Below are 20,532 nucleotides of genomic sequence, written 5' to 3' on the forward strand. Positions count from 1 at the left end.
CAGCAACAAAGATGAAAAGGTCAGACTAAACTCATTGCTCACACCGTGCACTAAAAATACACAATGCTATGACAAACCGCTCATTGAACACAAATGGCAGAAGATTGAACGTTGGCCTCCCCAGAGCTAGCACAAGTTTACAGATAATTTTAAACACAAAATAATTCTGACTTTTCCAAACAAATATTTGAAAGTGCTGGCTGAGACTGAAGAAGCCCAAGGCAGCATTCCTTTTTTTTGCCTGACGCTTTGTGCACGCTGGGAGGGCGATGCTGTTCTTGTTCATACCAACATGCCCCTGAGCTTTTTCCAAGGAAGATGGAGTTTGGCTTTGATGTTTGCAAGAGGAAGTTAGAACTTGCAGCTGGCAGATATATTAATAGGATAGGCACTGGTGGACTAGAAGGGACCTCGAGTAGGTCATGCTGTCCTATCTCTTTGCAGCATAGTACAATTTGCGTTAAGTTTGCTTAACCTGAGTTTTCCAAGACTAACACTTGTGAAACACACAAATTTCACCTTCCAGCTAGCACTCAAACACACAGGCTTAGAATTCATTTCTAACATTCCTCTATATTAGGTAAAATCCTATCATGTGAACTTTGCAAAAATAAAACCAGTACAGTCACAGCCACAGATAGCTTGTTTAAAGATATCAAAAGTCACACAAAATATTTTGTTGTGTTGTTGCGGATGTTTGAACTCCATTTCTACTGTTCACTTAACCCAATGCAGCTTAAATACTTTTTTTTTTCCCTTTATTAAGGAGATTATTTTAATTGGGGTAAGGAGTAATTTTTACACATTTAAATAATAAAGCATTAATTCTTCAGGCCACATTTTGAAGTTTAGTGATAGTCCCAGGCTCGTCTGACCATTTCTGCAATCTAAAGTAACCTTAAGGCTTCTCAAAGTTGTCTTTGACTGGAACAGCTAAACAAGGCTATTCCATAAAGCAAGGATGAAAGTGAAATAGCAGTATTCACAACATGTTCCAGTCTATTCCCTACAATGACAGGGGTTGCGAGAAGGCTACATAAGAATGGCATGGCTACAAATAAAAACCGAGTTTGCTTCCTAGGGAAGAAGTGACAGCCTTATGTGCCTGAGAATTTTAGAGCTGCAGAAAAACATTATTAGTCTTACTGAACTCCTTCAGACGATAATCTGGGAAGTATGTAAAGGCCAAACGAGTGCAAGAACTCAGCCCACAGGTACAGAAACTTTTTTATTCTATCACTTTAATTTGTAGCAAACTAAGCATTTTGTTTTCTGTCTTGAAGCAGAAGCATGCACAGATCTGGGAATTTAGCTGAACATAACCATTTCCTACAAGAAGTACCTACAAGTACAGAGTTCAAGAGTTCTTACTTTGCTACGTAAGTGGTGGGATTTTACAGTCAGTGCTGCTTTTATAAAGCCTTTAAAGTTCTCATAAAAATCTAACATGCACTGGATTACAATTTTACACAAGACAAGCTTTGAGCCTGAAACAGCTTGACAATGTCCTTTCAGCTTGTTCATCAGATTAACTTTGTCACACATCAGATGAACTGCTTCCTTGGTTTCTTGCCTAATCTAACACATAACCCAAGCAGTTCCCTTCTAAAGCACAATCATAAGTAAAAACAAAAGCCACTGTAACATTCTACTTTTTTCTAATAACACATTCAGTTTGAAATTTTCATTTCTTCCTCTATGGAAAGATTACTCTTTTAGCAAACCACTTACAGTGACGGGACTCTGATTTCAGATACGATTAAAGCAACATATTAGACATATACAAACCAAGGGGTCTGAGTTGCTTACAGGACTAATAATGTGTTATGGGTCCTTTCACATCTAGGTCACTGGTTCAAACTCAGCTTTAGCTGGTGATGAATGAAAAGGAAGAATGAGGTAAAAACCCAGTCATGAATCTGGCCTCCATTCCCGCCTCTGCAACATCGACTTTGTGCACTTGGGCTACTCACCTAACTACTCCTTCCTACAAATTCCACAGCTGTAAAATAGGAATAAATATTATTCATATCACACTAATCCTGGAAGACTAATTTATTAAGGATTCTTAAATGTCCAAGATTGTCAGAAGATTAAAGTATTGGTACTTTCACGCTGTTCAATAGCTAACATGAAATGGGGTGACTTACTCAGGACAGGTCAAAACCTCAATGTTAAAAAAGAAAAACACTGGCCACGCCTGTATCTTCCGATAGCAACATAAGAATGGAAATCAAATTCTGAATGGGCCTGAAATTCCACTTTTTCTCACAGGTAGACAGCACAGGTTAAAACTGAAGCAAACTGGAAATCCAGAAGCAGACATACTATGGATAAGACAAGAGACAACCACATAGTATGGAGATGCACTGTGCTCTCCCATTACACAACACAGCATGTAAATACCACATCTGCCAACATTAGGCGACAGAAGAGGGAAGGAAGGGAGAGAAGGAAGGTTTATCACCCCTGCATCCTTTGATAAAACTTGAAGTAATGAAGGTGCTTGCACTGCTGCTGTCTGTGCTGTTCTTGTTCTGAGGCTAAACAAAGGTTTCCATTTTCAACAAGTGTCATGCTGGCATATTTTGCCACTTCAGACCCCTAATTAAAAACAAGAAATAAGAGAAACAAAGGAAAACAACACACACACAGAGCACCAAGACATTTTAACTCATTCTTGGGTTAAAAGGTGAAAAATAATGGTGATAGAGAGTTTGGACACAACACGACAGCTTCATTAATAAGCTGTAACTGCTACAAAAATCATTATACCATCTCTTACATAGTCCTGATTTCAGAAGACTATTGAACTATGGCTCATAAACAGCCCTGAGAGTCTTTCATATTTCCAGGAAAATTTAGAAAGATTACAACTATTCCATGCTTTTTCCAAAGCCTCTTCAAATATTTTAACCATAAGAACAAAATAAGTTTTACTGAGAACATACTTTGTTATTACTTCCACTTCAGATTCAGCTATGCCTTTCTTTTCAGAGGAAGCTCATACAGAGCAATTCTAAAGGACAAAGAAAAGCACAAGTACTGCAATCAAGAGCATTTAATGAGACAACGTGCAACAACTTCATGCCAAGAAGGAAATCATAAAGATGAAAAATGATGCCGCCTTCTTCCAAATCTAGTTACCAAATTTCAACTCTAACAGAGGTAGGGAGTGATATTCAAGCAATGAACTTCAGAGATACTTTGGCAATGGATAGAGCCAACAAAAGCCACAAGCACAATTCCAAAATGATTTAATGGGTCATGCTTTGCCCAAGCTCCTATTGACAAAATTATGAAGTAAACACATCAATCACTGTTCAGGCATTACACTGAAGTTATTTGCTACTCTTTGACATTCTGTTTAATATTTCTTCAGCCTCTTCCTCTTGTCCATTGAAATGAGCTGCAGAAGTAACATCAGTTTTAACCACTGCTTCGCTGGTTTTGCCACCAAGCTGTTCTTGTGTTAAGTCAGACAAGCTTGAGAGGGCTGCTTGTCATCAACCAGAACAAAGATAAGCTGATCAGAACCACCAGAAAGTGCAACAAGGAGAGAAAGAGGGGTAATACCCATATCATACAAAGTGGGAAGTCTACATGTAATTATCATGCCTTTGCAGGGAAGATGAGCATTGCTTAACATCATACATTTAGGTCTATGCATGAACTGAACTCTGAATAGAAAACTTCTCTACATCTGTCCCTGACTCAGGGTACTCTATTCTTTGCAAGGGGGAAAAGCTGAGATTATTATATTACTTTGCAAACCTTGATTCAGAACTATCTTTTTTTTCTTAGCACAGTAAGTCCTCACTATTACCCCAAAAATGTGTGCTTGTCTCTAATTCTGTGCAGAAAAAAGAAACATGAAGATGTAAAGTAGTATACTGCATCACACAAAACCTCATATTACATTCACACAATATTGAAAGCTGCAGTTTGAGGCACTGTACTTGGAAACCAGACAAGCATAATGCAAGGGACAGGACAGAGTATTTGCTCTCCTTCATTTTCCACAGCTGCTTCTCTTTGGAATTACTGATAACCATTAGATAAGATCAAACGTGTAGCCTAGCCTGTGTATTAACTCTAGCAGCAGCTTCAGAAGACTGAGAAAATAATGCTCTAAATGCATGTGAATGGAAGTACAATGCTGAGGAACATGTCATAGAACTGAACATGGCTTCGAAATTCATTCGCAGCCATCAGAACATGTCAGATCCTTTTAGCTAATACATTTACTTTCTTTTTTTATACACGGATTTTCAAAGAAACCGAAAAATAATTTTGGCCCCTGACTGTTTTATGTTAGGCTTGATAACCCGACTCTCAAAGACCCCAGTATATCAAGAGAAGACTGCAAATTACAATGTGGATTTGTGTCAGTGTAGAGTTTCAGTTCTGATAGAAGGGATCTCTTACCTTCAGACAGGGACAAATCATCAGCTGGAGACACCAGGTCTGCCTGGATCGCGGGGCCATTGCTCAACGATGTGGTAATCTGATTCGTCAAGATAACCTGCAAACAGACAGGGAGAGGGGGAAGGGAAATGAATTTTTATAGCTACTGGAAGGAAGAGAGCAGACCAGGCAAGGACTGGAATCCTCCAGGCACAGCGTCCAGGCAACCCTCTACTCTGACCTTCAGCAGATTCAACACTCAGAAAATTTTGAACTACCTGCAGAAACCGAAAGAGATAATCACAAGAAGTGCAGGAAAAACGATATTGTTAAAAAGACAAAATACTAAACAACAGTATGTTGATACATACAGCCACCTAAAACGAAACTACTCTTCTGAAGAGCTTCATTCTTCAATGAATAATTTGATGCTCCCTAGAAAAAGCATCTTTTTCTTCATAGGCAAATAGGAAATCTGTTTTCCTAGTAATTTCCACACAATTTACACACCTTCTTCCTTTGGCTGAAACACAGTGCCACGGAGAAAGGTGCCCACCAATCTGAAGCACAAGAGTACTACATTTTACAGGGCTATGTCTACACAAGAGGATTTTTCAGTGTCTTTCAGGATCACAAGATTCTGATAAACAACAGACTGTAGTACCCACACAGTGCTCTCCTCTGACAGCATGAGCAATGGTCTTGCTTGCAAGCGATGAACAGTTTCTTGCACCTTGGAAATGTACTGTTTTCTAATAACAGAAAGCATTAAGGCAAACACTGCCAACACCATAGTAAGAAAAGCATAGGTTTAAACACAGTTATCTCCTAATGCTTTGGATCTTTAAGCAGTTGCAGTTTCCGCAACTACAATTGGTCTCTATGACGCAGACTGACAAAAACTTCAGAAATTACTTTTTTTTTTAAAAGAACCAAAATGATCCTTCTACTTGCACTGAGAACAGAGTCCACTCCAAACAAACTCTCTTTGAAATTAATGGCCTGTCTTCAGCTGTATTTGACACAGGAGGAAGGAAGAAAGGAATGCTACACAGTAGTCTGTGGATGCGGTTTCATGATGCTACTGGAATAAATTAATAGCTTGCCATTGCTAAAAGGAAGAGGAATTTCTCTGCTCCTCCCTCCCTCTGATCATGGCTTCCTCCTGCTTTCTAACACTTTTCAGTAGTATGATGTGACACTCCATTTTCTATTTCAAGATCCCACATAAGCTGTATCAGATCACAGAGTCGTAATTGCAGTGGTGGTGCTGCAGGGCATCGCGTCTTCTTCAGGCAGCATGACATGAGCTACCAACAATGTGATGGAGTCCAAGAACTTCACCAAGACCACAGCTCTTCCTCCTGCTCACATCAGCCCACCCATCTCTGTGATTGTAAACAGGCACGGTGGTGCCTGAGAGCTTTACAGACTGTATCAACAGGAGTAAATTGAGAAGGTTGTGAGTCAAATCTTCATCTACTCAACAGGAGTTCAAGACCCTCAGAGCCCCATAGTGATGTCCCTAATGCTCTTCTGCTACTGACTACAAGCTCTGGACAAACTTCAGCTGCCTACCACCACCCTGCCCAGCTTAACCATCAGCTGCACCTTTTGGGACTAGGCATTTATGACCACAGCAGTAAACACAGACATGGTAGTTAACAGCCTTGTTTGGTCTTACACCTAGGCTAAGGTTCTTAAGGTACAACTTGCAATACTGCCAACAGCAAATATACAAGAAATGCATCACCCCCCTCTGCTGTTTCCCCCAGAGCTGCTGCATGCACCTATAAGTGCCCAAAAGCAGACAGGAATGGGCCTGGCACACACAACCCCTTGCAGCCACTGCTGGCTGTCTTGTTCATCAGATTACAAGGTAAGATTCAATTTAATAACGAAGAAGAAAAAAGTCACCGTTTCCCTTCTTCTCACCAGGGTACTTATCTTCCATTTTAGTGAGTGAGTTCATCTTTGTGATAGGATGAAACCAAAACTGGTTCAAGGCAAATGAAAGGAGTGGGCAGCCAAGAGTCAGGAGGGATAAGGAACAGGATGCAAGACCTTTCCTTCTTAATACTGTTTTCACTTTGTTTTCACTGTGCCACAAAACCCACAGCCTCACTTGTCCATTGAGGCTCTTCTGGCAATCAGGCATAAGATACACCAACAATATGGCACAACACTGAAGCTTTTCCTCAATCCAGTACTAGAAAATGTGCTGAAACAGAACACACTAACAAACTTACAAACCCACATGTACTGGTGGGGTACGAAGTTTTCATTGGCACACTTTTGCAATGATCACATTATTCAGAAGCGTCGAATGCTCTGTAAGCAATGCCGTTGTCCCAGACCTGTGCCAAGATAATCTTTGTACTGTGCCATCACGTGTTTTATTATTCATACACCACATTTTAAAGAAAAGCTACCGTGTTTAAGGATCTTTTTTAATGAAAAAAGGACCTAAGCACACCATATTCCATACTGTTCTCCTTCAAAGGAAACTAACTTTAAAGGCTTCAAAAATCAAAAAAATGAACAACAAGAATAATGCAACTGCATTTTTTAATCTTTCAGCTTTTTTGGCCTCCTCTTTAACTAGGAACTCCACAGCACTGTTTGCTATAGGACTGTAAATCTTCTTCACCCTTTATGTTTAACTCAAGCTATGTCTCTGTACTTAGATTCCAACTTCTGATGTGCCCTTCAATAACTATTCAATACTAACAATATCCTAGACACACTGTTACACTGTTTAAAAAGTCAGTTTAAAAACGCAGAGTCCTACCCAAACAAATGTTCCTCTCTGGCTTGCTCTGAGGATGGGAATTAAGTGTATTCTTAGTTCCATGACTTCACTGATAGTTAAACATTTGCTTAAATACACGTTTAAATACTATCTTGAGTAAGCACACTTCCTCTGAGACGAAGCCATGTGCATGTACAGAATGCTTATTTTGGAATTAACTGAAAATTATTCTTCATTTCTGCAAGCCTGCAGAGCCAACACAGATTTGTTTCTCCCATAAGTACAAGCCAAGAGGCTGTTAGCTAAGCACTAAATTTGACATCAAATTCCCTGTCACACTTCTGCAGCTTCACTTACTGCAAAATTCTTCCATTGGGTATACGTACTTCTATTATCAAACAACCAATATTCATCTTTGTGCACCTACCACAATACAGTTTGAACCTCACTCTGCAGGTGTGCAGGGTGCTCCAGACTCTCACTGGCTCAAACAAGCAACAGGTTGCTAACAAAGGAAAAAAGCTGGCCCTTACTTAGCTCCAGTTCCGAAGAAAAAAGTTAAGGCACTCAGATTTAGAGAACTCATCTGAATACACACATCTATCTTCAAAACTCCAATCACATGCCCTTACTGGAAAGTGCTAAGACTTCTTTTACTTCTTCTAGATAAAACTTTGGTCACAAATACTTCGGCAGTGAATAGTGCCATTCAAACAAGACCCTATGTTTTCAGCAGTCCCCGATCCTACAGACATTCAACTTGAAGCCCTGAATGTTGATACCACTTGATTCCAGTGTCACATCTAAAGAATATATTAATTTCTCCCTAAGGTCTCCTTCACCAACCTGAAAGACATGCTTACACTCCATTCTGCTACCATTTGAAATGGTTTAATATATTCAGAGGGTTACAAATAGGTGTCTGAGGAAACAGTTAAGCCTGAATGTGATTTGGAGAGAATATACAGGTAGACAAAGGAGGTGTGGAGTGCAACAGCTGTGTTACTTTCTGATGAGTAACCACATTTGTGCATGGACAGAATCAGCTGAGTCTCACACATTGATTCATATGTGCATGCACAGAAAATAACGCTAGTTCTGATCTTAATGATTCCATATGTTACAAACCACCAACATTATGAAGAAGAAGGTTAGAGTACCTCCTTTTGGTCTGCTAGGCGCCACACTTGAAAGAAACCACCTCTCACTGCTAAACAGCACCTGGAAACAGGCTGGGGTCACAAGTCCAAGCAGACTTACTAGAAAGAGTGCCTTGCACTGAATTAGCAATAACACTTCCTCAACTTTTCATTGGAGATTTGCCATTAAAGTACAGATTAGATTTACCCTGTTTAGTACAGGAGACCTGCCAAGTCCTCAGTCTAAGTAGGTAAGGAAAAATGCCTCTGTTGTGGTTCCTTTTGTCAGATACTGGACATCATTACCAGCCAAGCATAGCTTCCACTTAAGAGTTTCAATGCCAATCATGAGTTCACTAATAATCTCCTAGCAGAACACTCAACAGTGAGAATGTTGCTACATGATATTTTAATGTTATCATATTAAAATACATAGTATTTTAAAACACATCATATTTTATAAAATACCCAGTATTTTAAGAGGAGGTCCTATTTCCACCATCAACTAATGGAACAAAATATTTTTGTTACCAGAGGTATTTTCATTACCACTAAGGCACTGAGAGTCACAAAAAACATTACGCATCTCCACACACAACTGTGTCCTGACATGCACGATAGGTAAGGAGGTTGTGTTATTGCTTTCTGTTTCTATCTTGTGATGACTGAAGAGTGTAGTGCTTCTTCGGCCAGTGACTATGCATGAATGGAAAACACCCTCCACTGCTAAGAGGAAAAAAAAGATGAAAAGGTCAGCTAGACAGCTCAGCAACGCTGGTAACTTGCCCCACGCAATCTCCTATGGAGTTCAGTGGACCATTGCCTTTAACCTTTAAGCCTATTCACCTGCAACTGGTTAAGCTAGCTATTTAACAAGTGAAAATTGACAGTCCTCAGCCTTCCAATTCCAACAGAATTACAAACAGTGTAGCAATTCACTCAGACTCAAATTTCAAAATCATTTCTGGGAAAAAGTCTACTACTTAAAATACTACACAATTGACTGACCACACAATTTCCCAATCTTAGGAAGATTTTTACTTCACCATAGCCACCTTAGATTGTAAAATAACCCCTCCTAACCATGAGAAGTGTTATATCCAGCAAGAAGAATCCTTTTCCTTACAGTTAGAAAACCTGGAGATAAACACAAGGAGACAGTGGGAACACATTTTGAAGCTCCTAATTTTAGACACCTTGAAAAAAATGCCTACTCTTCTGATCCCTTCCCCATTTTTTGTATGTGCTGATACCTGGAAAACAATGGAAACAAGAAGTATTTGAGGAAAATAGTTTTCATGTTCTAGACATGTTCTAGGTCATTGCTAAATCTAATCTTAATCCAGAAGTCAACACCGCTGTTTTATATTCTCTGGAAATCTTTACATGTTGTTGTGAAAATAGAATCTCCTTCCACTGATGTGACTTCAGCAGATGCCAGTTTTCTGGAAGCACATTAGAAAAGTAAAAATACTTATTTAAGGTGCCTAAACTCCCGAGACCCCCATTTGTTGGGAATAGCACAGTTCCTGCATATGCGGAAAGCCCCTGCAGGTCCTGGAAGAGAATTGTCCTAAGAACTGTAATATGACTGCTTTACACAGAAGAATAAGCAAACTATTTTTTGTTTGGTTATTTATGCAGTACAATTTTTCAAGTACTCCTACCCTTCCTAGGACCACACTGAAACTACTAAATCTAACTTTGTCATCCTTGTAAATCTAGTTGAGTAAATAAGTCATTTTCTGTAAACTTGTGGTCTCAGCCTCCTTGTTAGTTTATTGCAAAATTAAAGGGACCTCAGCACACAACTATCAATCAGTAACCAGCAAAGGTATAAAGTCTTCTGGAATGTACCAAGAGGTGAAAAAACCCCACTCTCTCATGAAACAGCTGTTTGTTAAAAGAACGGAGCAGAATCCCCCATTTTGCATGGAATGCTATTTAGGAAAACTCTTATTAAAGGCTTCCTATAGAGCTGGGAGAGCAAGCACAAGGACACTTGCAATAATCCCAAATTACTCCACCCTTATTAGTCCATGTATTTTGTGGTTTTCACTGTACTCAAGCAGTGTCACTAGAGAACACTAAGTACAAGTGACAGTCAGCAGGGCTGGGATGCTGACTCAGCATGCCAGAGGAGAAGGAAAAGAAGTTCTACTGATCCCCAGCCATTCTTCATACCGGTCCCTGAGAAGGCACCTCACCGTTTCCCAGAAGCACAGAGCTTTTAATGAGGCATTCAAGCGGTCAGAGATGGGTCGAAACAATGGTGACTATTGTCAAGGCACTAGCAAAAGGAAAGGGCACCAAGCGATACCACAAAGCCAGATGGGGCAGGGAGCAGTCCTGGAAACAGAAAAAGGGAACAGTGAGAAAACTGGGGTGAAACAGCATGCTTCAAACAGCTGTGAAAACCGCAGCCTTCTCCTTGGGAACCTGTTACAGCTCTTCAAGACTGGCATCGGTCTGCTCAAGGAAGAACCCTGAACTACCACCATCTGTCATAGTAATAGGGTATATACAGTCTTCATCTAAACTACACACTGAATTAGCTTTCTCTTCAACTCCTGTTTCTTCAGGGAGATTTTCTTCAGCATCAGTAGCCATTTGCCACAAAAGCTGTCAAAAGTTGTCAAAAACCTCAGCAGAACTTGTACCTAATATTCACATGAAAGACAACTTCTTTAAAACTGAGCGTTTTCAGTGAAATCAGGGAGTTACAGACAGAAAAAGGGAAAGTCTGAACTGCAATACTGAGAGCTCCTAAATAAAATAAGAGTTTTGAAGAGAGAATTTTAAGACCCCACAGCTACTGGGCACCCAAAGCTGGCCACTGCAGCGATGCTCCGCAGAGGCTCACCTCGCAGGAGAGCAGGCTTCTCCAGTGAAAAGCCTCTGCACAATTGAGACAGTTCTGGGCTCCAGGGCCAAACAAAACATATTTATATCACAACTATTACTATGATAGGAGATTAAATATATACACATATCTTCATTCTTAGAAAATGTAAACTATTTTGGCTTATACAAACCAAATACAGAAGAGAAAACCCAACAGTTTATCATCTCGAATCCAGGCAAATCACCACACCCACCCAGTACTCATCCCAGAGGTGTCACATACTCCCAAGCTGACTGGCCACCGGCCCCAGCAGCTTGGGTTTCTGTGGGGAAGAATGAAAATAATGTCAAGTACTCTACAGAGCCCAGCCATCACAAGAAAAATAATATATAATATAATAAATGAAATTCCCATGTTCAAAGTCAAACACCACTTCTGGTGTTTAATCAAGGCCTAACCAACAAAGATACTTAAAAGTAATTATACATGTTGTACTAAAATGGTTGTATCTAACCAAGACAGCACGAAGCTCCTTCACTGGAGGCATAAGCAATAGACAAGTGCCCACATTTAACAACTGCTGCTAATCCAGATCAGTTGGAAGAAGAAGTACCCATTACAGCCATCTCGTTTATACATGACAGAGGCATAGGCTGTAATGGTGATGCTCATGTTAGAGGGAAGCAGATGGATATTTTCAGACACAAAGGCACAGCAGCAACCCTGACTGAAGGCAAAGAAGAGGCCTCTGTGTCAAGAGCTGTTAGAATTCACATTTCAAACAACGTCACCAGAATTTGGCATAATTCCCTGAATAACAGATATATACACACAAACCACTGGAAATCTATTGAGAAACACTTCCTAATCTTAAAAGCAATCTAGCAACAACTGTTGGCCTTGCCTCAGAGGAATTTCATCTGTACCTATTTTCATCACATCCGGGGAAAAAAAAAAAGGGGCAATTAAACAGCCTAACAGCACAGAAACAAGAAAGTAACGATTCTCTGGAAGGCTCACAAGCACCTTTTAAAAGATTAGAGACCTGTTGCTCAGGACACATTGCTGCTAGCTGCAACCTTACTAGAGCTCCTAGAACAGGACTTCGAGCTCCCGCTTTCCTACGGTATCTCTACCCAAGCTTCTCCTCTTTCCTCCCTCAGCAAGGCAATTCATAGCAGCAGAGGTCATTTTGTAGTCACTGGATTTCACTGGGTATAAATAGGAGTCGGAAGAGACCAAGGAATCTTTCAGAGACTAGCCACTGTATTTACATCCAATTTATTCTGCTTTGCGTAGGAAAAGTACAAAGTTATGCAATTCTATGCCATAAGCCTTCTGGAGAAGCAAAGCGTCTATTCACATCTCTGCCAACTGCTTAAAAATAATCACAATGAATTAATAAAACTTCCACCAGAAGAAAAAAAGAAACAAAACAAAACAAAAGCATGCTGTTCTCAGGCAGCTACATGTCTTCAAGTTGAAATGGCTACCACCCAGCAATAGCCTGAGGTCTTTAGCCTCTCATCCTCTGTGAGCAAGGAACGCAGCCAACGCAAATGTAACCTTCAAAATCCACGCCGCAACACCCTCGTGCTGTGCTGCCCGGTGCGAATGGTTTGTGTGCCTGGAAGGCCTTCACATCCAGCAGCCTGCACAGACCTGTTTGCAGAGATGTGCGTAAGACACCCCCCCAGAGGGATTGCCACCCGCCTTCATACCCTCCCAGTCGCCCAGGGCTCCGGGTTAGCTTCCAGCAGACCTTCCCTCTCCTCCACCCTGCCCTCCAGCCTCTGCATAACTATGGCTTTCTGAATTGAGCTTACTCCTGTGCGTATCTAGTGATGTACCACAGTAAGAGACTGGTCTGATACTGGCTGAGCCAATGCGGAGTAGCTTGCAGGAAATCACTGTAATGCACAGGTAACTTTTACAGCCAAACCTGCTGCACTCTCAAAGCGGCAAACACCACCGCCTAAAAGGGAGTTTTCCAATGAATGCCAAATAGTCTTGTAAAAGAATAAATAAAGTAAAATCATGAACTCACAGTTCGCTCTTAGCTTGCGTGTTGTTCTCAGCAACAGGGCTTTTAGTTGGTTTAATCTGTTTGTTTTTGAAGGACGGGGAAGAAACTGGGTTGTCTGGAACATCAGCAAAGTAGTACAGAACTTCAGTTCTGCTCCAGCATGCTCCAGGCTGGAAGGAGAGCTGAGTATGTCTCCTACTCTTTAATAGGACTGCAAGGAAGTCATAATTTATGCTTACTTTTTTCTCAATGAAAAACCTAGTTTAGTTTGTTGGCACTTCTTAGCTTTCATTAGCAGATCAGAAAGCAGACTGAAGGCTCCTTCCTTTCGTTCGCCAAGTTCAGACCTTCTGCCATGCACCCACCGTGCTCCATCCAGCACTTCAAATTTACCCAGACCTACACAAACTCTGTGACATTAAATCTCACTACCTTCTGATGGAATAAATGTATTGTTACCCCGATGGTAGAGACAGATGCTCAGACACTAAGCAAACTGACTAAAGCTACCACAAATCTTCACTACCCTGATTTCAAGAACAGAGTTAGAAGGGCTCATACTCACCTGAGCACTCTAAGACACCTCAGGACAATATAATATCTATCCAGCAAATTATATATTAATAATTCTTTCTATATTTGGGGTTTATTTTATTTAGTTTTTCTACACCTGTCCATATTTAGTTTTTTCCTAACAACTAAATAGGAACATGAACTAAACTAATGAAATACTCCTAACAAAGGCCTATTTAGGGCTCATGGCCTATTTCAAGCTGATAATTAGTGTACCAGCATTTTTATTTGATTTTGATGTTTTGACAAGCCCGTCAGAAAGACTGTTTGTAGTAATATACACACGCAGGTCTGGAGAAGTATAGCATATAAGGCACAGCTCAATCTCAATGTCATTAATTCCATTAATTCCTCAGATTCCTTCCAATTAATTCCTTCAGGCCTTCAAGGCAGTGGGTCACAGGAGACTCGCTGGGTCTTGGATGCAAACTGGAACAGCTCAATGGGCTACTGTAATTTAAAACTTTGTTGAATGGTTTTTAAAACACTCTCCCTAGCTCCACCTTATCCCACATCATGACCCTATGCCAACATTTTTAGAGGGAGGACAGTGTTAGTTCAGACTACTCCTCGGTGCCTCGTGGAAGCAGCAGAAAGCAGTTTTAGGATGTGCTAGAAATCCCATCAACACTTCGCTGTTCAGTTCCCCTGCAAACCATACTTCCTTGCCTGACCCGCAGCACTGGAGCCTTTCTGTTTACTTTTTAGGCAGGCAAGAGAGGACTGCAGGAATATTTGCTCCCCCTTGTCTATTCATTTAACCTTTATAGGCGGGTAACTACTAACGCCACCGCCAGACGGCATTGCATGGCTTACATTGTTTTATACTCAGCATACTCTATCATCCTCTATCTCTTCTAGCCTACAGTGATGTTAGAGATCACGGCATGCTTTACACAATGCTTGTTAGAGAAGTTTTCTTGCTGTGTTACGGTAGCTGCTGCCTCTCACTGAACACATTTCAGACGCAGATGAGGTTTTTATATTTATCTGTAATGGCTATGCTTAGATAATCATGTAGCTTTATTTCAGTGTATATAACAGTCATAGATTTTGAGTACAAGGTAACAGGCAATTTGGATATATAGCCCCATCCCCCCAATTTGCCCAAGGCAATTTAACAGGTCTGTAGAGTATTAGGATAGTAGCTGATATTGCACAGAAGCCTGACAATCAAACCAATATACCAATAATTTTTACAAAATGAGAAGGCTATTAAGAAAGCAGGAACAAACTAGGCACTGACAGCATTATTTAGTGCAGCTAAGGCCCATTTACTGAACACCGTGCCCCTGGTGATTTCAAAGTATTCTCATGAACAAAATTCAGTTATCATCATCTATAGCTGCAATGGCTGTAAAAAAAGAGTAGAAATCATCCAGAAAACAAAACACCCAGCTGCTGAAACAAACAGCCTCTGAAGTCACCATCAGTTTCACTTCCCTGTGACCCAGGGCTCAAAAATGTATGAAAGAACAAGTGAAAATGAACAGCTGCAAATTATATGTACTACAAGCTGTAGGTATATATTAACATTACATTTTAGACATTTTCATATACTGAATTGCATGTGCACGCTTTTCAGCCTAACCTGCAATTTAGCCAGTAACCTATTTCTACCAGAAATATTTATAATATTTCAAAACCATCAGTAGCTTCAGCCTTCCTTAAAATGCAACAAACATACAAAATAAACCAGGTAGAGCTAAGCACACCAGTCTGAATGCTGGGTAGTATTTTTCTGCTGTACCAGTGACTGTTTTAATAGTCAACATCTTTTAGTCTGATCAGACTGGAAGTGGAAGTTAGCTTTTGAGATTTGTAATATATCAACATACCTCTAATACAGTGCAATAATTTTATGCAAAGGAAAATTGCTTGGGTATATTTTGTCTGTCTCCTATACCTGCAAAGTTGGACAGTAAGAGCTTTAAACTTTAACATCCTTCCACTTATGTGTTCAATACATTTTTATAAACTAAGATATTCTGAAGCAAATTTTCCTAACACACACACACAAAAAAAAGCAACCTTTACAAAATGCACAATGGTGCACTGTGTTATGAAGTTTTATTAGCACTTTTTGAAAACTGCGATAGCATTTTAGGAAGGCTTCTTACTCAGTAGTTAGATTCTCCTAAGTGCTTCTTCCACAAAAGCACATTAAAAAAATTGTCTACAAGTTACAGATAAATAGTCCATAATAAAACAGGAAAAAAAATATACATGTGTGCATGATTGTTTTCCAAACACGTCTGATCTGATATTACCCAGAGGGAAGAAGAGAGGAGGGGACATAGCCAAGTTTCTTCTCTTCAGTATTTGGGGGAAAAAAATAAATAATTTTGTGGCTCAAGATATCCTGGAATTTCAGTGGCATTGTCTCTGCCTCTGTATCCTACTTCTAAATCCTTTCACTAGGAAATATAGTTAGTCAGTATTTCCCCAATAAAATTGGCATTTGTCACATTTTAAAATGACAGATTTCTATTTACCTACCTAACTCACTTCAATTGGAGTGCGCTTCCCTTGGAAATATGAATCATTAGAAACCTCTTTAAAAGTTAGGACTCGAGATGGAAAATGAACTCAGAAAAATGCAAGGAATCATTTTTGTGCTGAGACCGCAACATGACACATCTCCCTTTGGCTTTTCCTAATACAGAAAAATAGTATTTGAGATTGTCCAAACAAAATCATGGACCCATGAAACTATACTCAAGCTAATTTCTCACCTCTTGGGATAACAACCCTGTCCTCAAGGTCACTGCTTAAATATGTGCACAAGGCAGCACTGTAGAAGCATGTCATCTCTTCTGTGTTGCAGGGAGGATCGGTTCTGCAGGGTTGCTTTGGCAAACCTTTTCCCAATACTAAGACAACTCAAACTAGGAGACTGATAACAGTGAAACTCCTGCAAAAGCAAATCAATTCAAACCCAAAGGTGTTCCTTTTCTTTTTAAAATCTGGTATCAATTTGTTTGGGAAGTTGGTGATCACCAAGAATGACTCTACTGGTTCCACTATAAAGGATAGCGGGTCTACCAGTATTACTGTTCTTTGTTGTTGGTGCCTCAGTTTTTATGTAAATATTTGCAAACATTAAAAAAAAAAAATTTATTTATTCAGCTATTTGGGTACACCATTATATTTACAACTGTTACTAGAACTACAGAAATGTTGAGTTGATGTCAGGTGTATAAAAACAGGCTGTGGCACTTTCAGTGATATTAAACTTCAGGAACACCTTGGGAATGGTACAAGATTTCAGATATTTCACAATTAGAAAGCATCTGCTCTTTAAGAATTAAACTTAACAGAGCTAAATAATTTCTGCACCTCATTCAGATTAACCCAAGTGAACACAGTTGGGTCAAATCTTTTGAGATTTGCTGTGTATCCTACAAACTACATATACAGGCAGCAGAGAAAAACAACTAATGTCTTCTGGACAACCAAATAAAATTCTGAAGCAGCTCTAGATTAATTGTTCACTGCAGCTAGCAATTTTTTTATATCCTCTCCTAGACTTGCTACTAAAATTCACAGGATCATGCATTTTCCTTGGACTCCATCATAACTGCTTTATCCAAAGTCTTTCTCAAGAAACCACAACTGAGCCTCCACTGTGGAGTTCAGTAATGAATTGCAAAGATAGCTATGTTAGGAATGAATTTCATTAATTGAATTTAGAGAAAAACTGAAGAGTAGCAAATTATGCTTTAGTCAGGAGAACAGATGTGTGCCAGTAGGCTTTCTGCAGCCCCATGACTGAAACAGCTTCTTCAGTGAGGAGTGAGATACATGGAGGTTAGAAAAGTGTTTCTGGATAGGATTGAGGTGTATTAGCAAACATTGTGAGAAATCAGGAGTGAAAAAGCAATAAGCTGGTTCAGGTCAGGCTGGAAGTGCATCTTCAGATCTAGGCATGGAGCAGGAGGGTAGGAGCTAATGGATGCTACATGCCAGGATTGACATTCTGCAGGTGGAACAGCGGCCCAGCAGAGACTTTCTCAGGGAATAACAGGATTTATTTGTAGAGTTACTAAAACAAAGATAAAAATAATTCAGAGCAAGATGCTTAGACTTCAAAGCAAGGTGCAGTAGCAGAGCAGAGTATGTGACAGGTTGAAGATAATTGCTCAATTATATCCGAATCTTGGTAAAAACTCTTTTCATGTTTAGACGGATGCTAATTTGCATCCTGTCTGTGTGGTGTGGAGATGTACAGCTTCTGCACACAGAATGGCAGTTATGGTATATACCCCTTTAGTTATGTTGTCTGATTCCTGCAATCATCAAAACATGTATCAACTAGGAAAGCATTTTCAGTGGTAGTGCTATTAATAGAATAAAATTCTTCTGCCATTGGCTACCCCTTGGGTCTAATTACGGATAACTGACTACAGCTTGTTTTACAATAAATTGCTCCTCAAAAATGTTACTTTTCTTTTTTTAAATAACCCTTACCTGCTGTACCAAGCCTTAAAATTCCATGTATGAAACGAATATCATGTAATGGATGGCTTATACTCCAGCTGCCTCTTCGACTTATCTCCTCCTCCAGAATATTAGATATCAACTTCAGTGTAGAAACTAGCCTGACAAGGTAAGTTCTCATTCTAAATTTTATTAATATTACTCAGTTTTTATTCCAGACTGAGTAAGATTTAATGCAGGTCTGGTTTTATTGACCCTGAAGGAGTTACACGATAGCAAAACATGATCATGGACTTGTCTCCTTCCACCTTCATTCTTTTGTTCCTAAATACATTTGCAGAGAAACAACCAGTTCAAAGTTTTTGTTTTGCCATTAACTCTTCACCTCAATTCATTCTCAAGAGAGAACAGGGAACAGAAGTCCAGTCGCATGTTTTCTAATCCTGGTTCTGACACCAAGTAGCTGCGACTACTTACTGATATAATTAATTCTTTGTGCCCCATTTTCAAAGCAGGCATAATGCCTACCCCATAAGAGTGTTGTGGGATTCAATGCTTTGAACTCACTGCATGAAGGGTGATTAAAACCACCAAGTGTTCTCAGTGTCTTCCAATGTTACAGCTGGGCAATGCCTAGATACAATTTAGCAGTAATAGTTGACTACTATACATTCTATGCATGGACTTACAGGTCTTGTAACAAAACTCTAAAATTTCCCACCAGAAAACCCATGGGAATTTTTCTTTTCTTTTTGCATTTTTTTTTTTTTTTTTTAAATCCTTCCCCTTTGCTTGAGTCGGGTAATGGACTGAAAGTATCACTGGTTTGGACCACAAGTTTGGGAAGGGTAAAACTGAAAAAGTAGTCATAGCTCAACTTTTGGTATGTCATACAACATTCTGTAAAGTATTAGCACTGTATTTAAAACAGAGGGAAAGAAACAAATAGATGCCAGCTTATTATTTAAATGTTAGCTGGGACTCTGTCCTTGTGAACAACTTTTGGTCTCTCTTGAGCTTACCGAGGGTGTTTTAAAGAGCTATTTTACAGAGCAGGGAGTATTAGTTCCAGAGCAGCAAAGACAACAAAATAACAGCAATGCAGCATAGCTTCAAATCAGGCTTGTACTAATTTATTTTCTGAACTGGATAACTCAGATCTTTCTTATGCCAGTAAAAGGCAAATAACAGCTATTCTTCAGGGTGTTACAAGACCAACAGATGCAGACCTCGCACTAATTTTAAAATATGAAGCTCAATAAAGAGCTGGATATATTGGTATAAGCAGCATGAAAAATATTCCACTCCCCTCTGCAAAAGCACAGAGTGAGACACACACGCACACACACACAAAAAAGAGCAGGTAACTACTGAAATAAGAAACTCCATCTCAGATGCAAAAGCTGGCCTTTTTAACAGGCTGGAGAAAACATCAGGGATTACCTAGATTTCAGTCCAAACTCCATCTCAACAGCTCTTTAGGCTTCTGAGCAAGAAAGGAGTTGTTACTGAGGAAACTACGACCTGCAATGGCTTCACCAAGAGCTGAGTCTGCACTGGAGTTTCAAACAGAAAGGGGAAAAGACACCAATAACTATGGAGGAGGTATGATTTACAAATAACAAATACAAAACTTCTTGCAGAACTGCAAACTGCTTGGAATACCAACAGCGAATATAAATGGGAGGAACAGAATTGGCACGTCTAGAACATGGCAGGGCACAGAGCCCTGGAAACTGCTGCTTTGGAGGCACAGAAAATGCTTCAAGTTTCACTGTACTTCAAGGAACAAGGCCATAAATAGAAGAGTTATTCTCACTGCGCAAGAAGCCATGCCTCTTGGCAGTACAAACCAGCAAGCGCATCTGCAATGACCATCACTAGAAAGATCCACCATTCATTTTGTCACAGTTTCTATTCTGATTACAAAAAGCAAGAGCTAGCCTCAAGAACAAATGCAGACTCACTGCCAATCCACAGATCTAAATGCTTCTCAATTTGAGAAAAGGTTGGATATGAACTTTATGGTTCAAGCCTGTCTACTCAATAGTACGTGAAGGGGTCACAGTAGCCCGAAGTCCACAGATAGTACTAAACTATAAGCTTCTGTAAAATGTATTTCTGATGTTCTGTGCAGATGGCATTGGATTCAGGTGATAAAAAGGTAATCTAGATACAGATAGTTGCCAATTCCACCTTGCCAGTGTGCAGCATTATCTTTTGGGGACCACAAAACCAGAAAGATGTTTTAGATAAATGAGCAAGGCCAAACAATGTCCCTTCTTCATTCTCCTTAGAACTCGTAGCACTTTGAGGATATAAAGAAAGTGTTAAAAAGGCATTATATAGG

The 20,532-nt window shown here is 39.8% G+C and overlaps 1 protein-coding gene across 1 annotated transcript in view; it reads right to left on the minus strand.

The window, feature by feature from the left end:
* Nucleotides 1-20,532, minus strand: part of RAD51B (RAD51 paralog B) — a 407,317-nt gene that overhangs the window by 218,397 nt on the left and 168,388 nt on the right. The window contains exon 7 of the mRNA XM_010574178.1: nucleotides 4,429-4,525. Within this exon, the coding sequence (XP_010572480.1) occupies nucleotides 4,429-4,525 (97 nt within the window). The remainder of the gene's footprint in view (nucleotides 1-4,428; nucleotides 4,526-20,532) is intronic.

Source organism: Haliaeetus leucocephalus, unplaced genomic scaffold (assembly GCF_000737465.1).
Source record: "Haliaeetus leucocephalus isolate CR32 unplaced genomic scaffold, Haliaeetus_leucocephalus-4.0 Scaffold417, whole genome shotgun sequence".
NCBI classification, from domain to species: Eukaryota; Metazoa; Chordata; class Aves; order Accipitriformes; family Accipitridae; genus Haliaeetus; species Haliaeetus leucocephalus.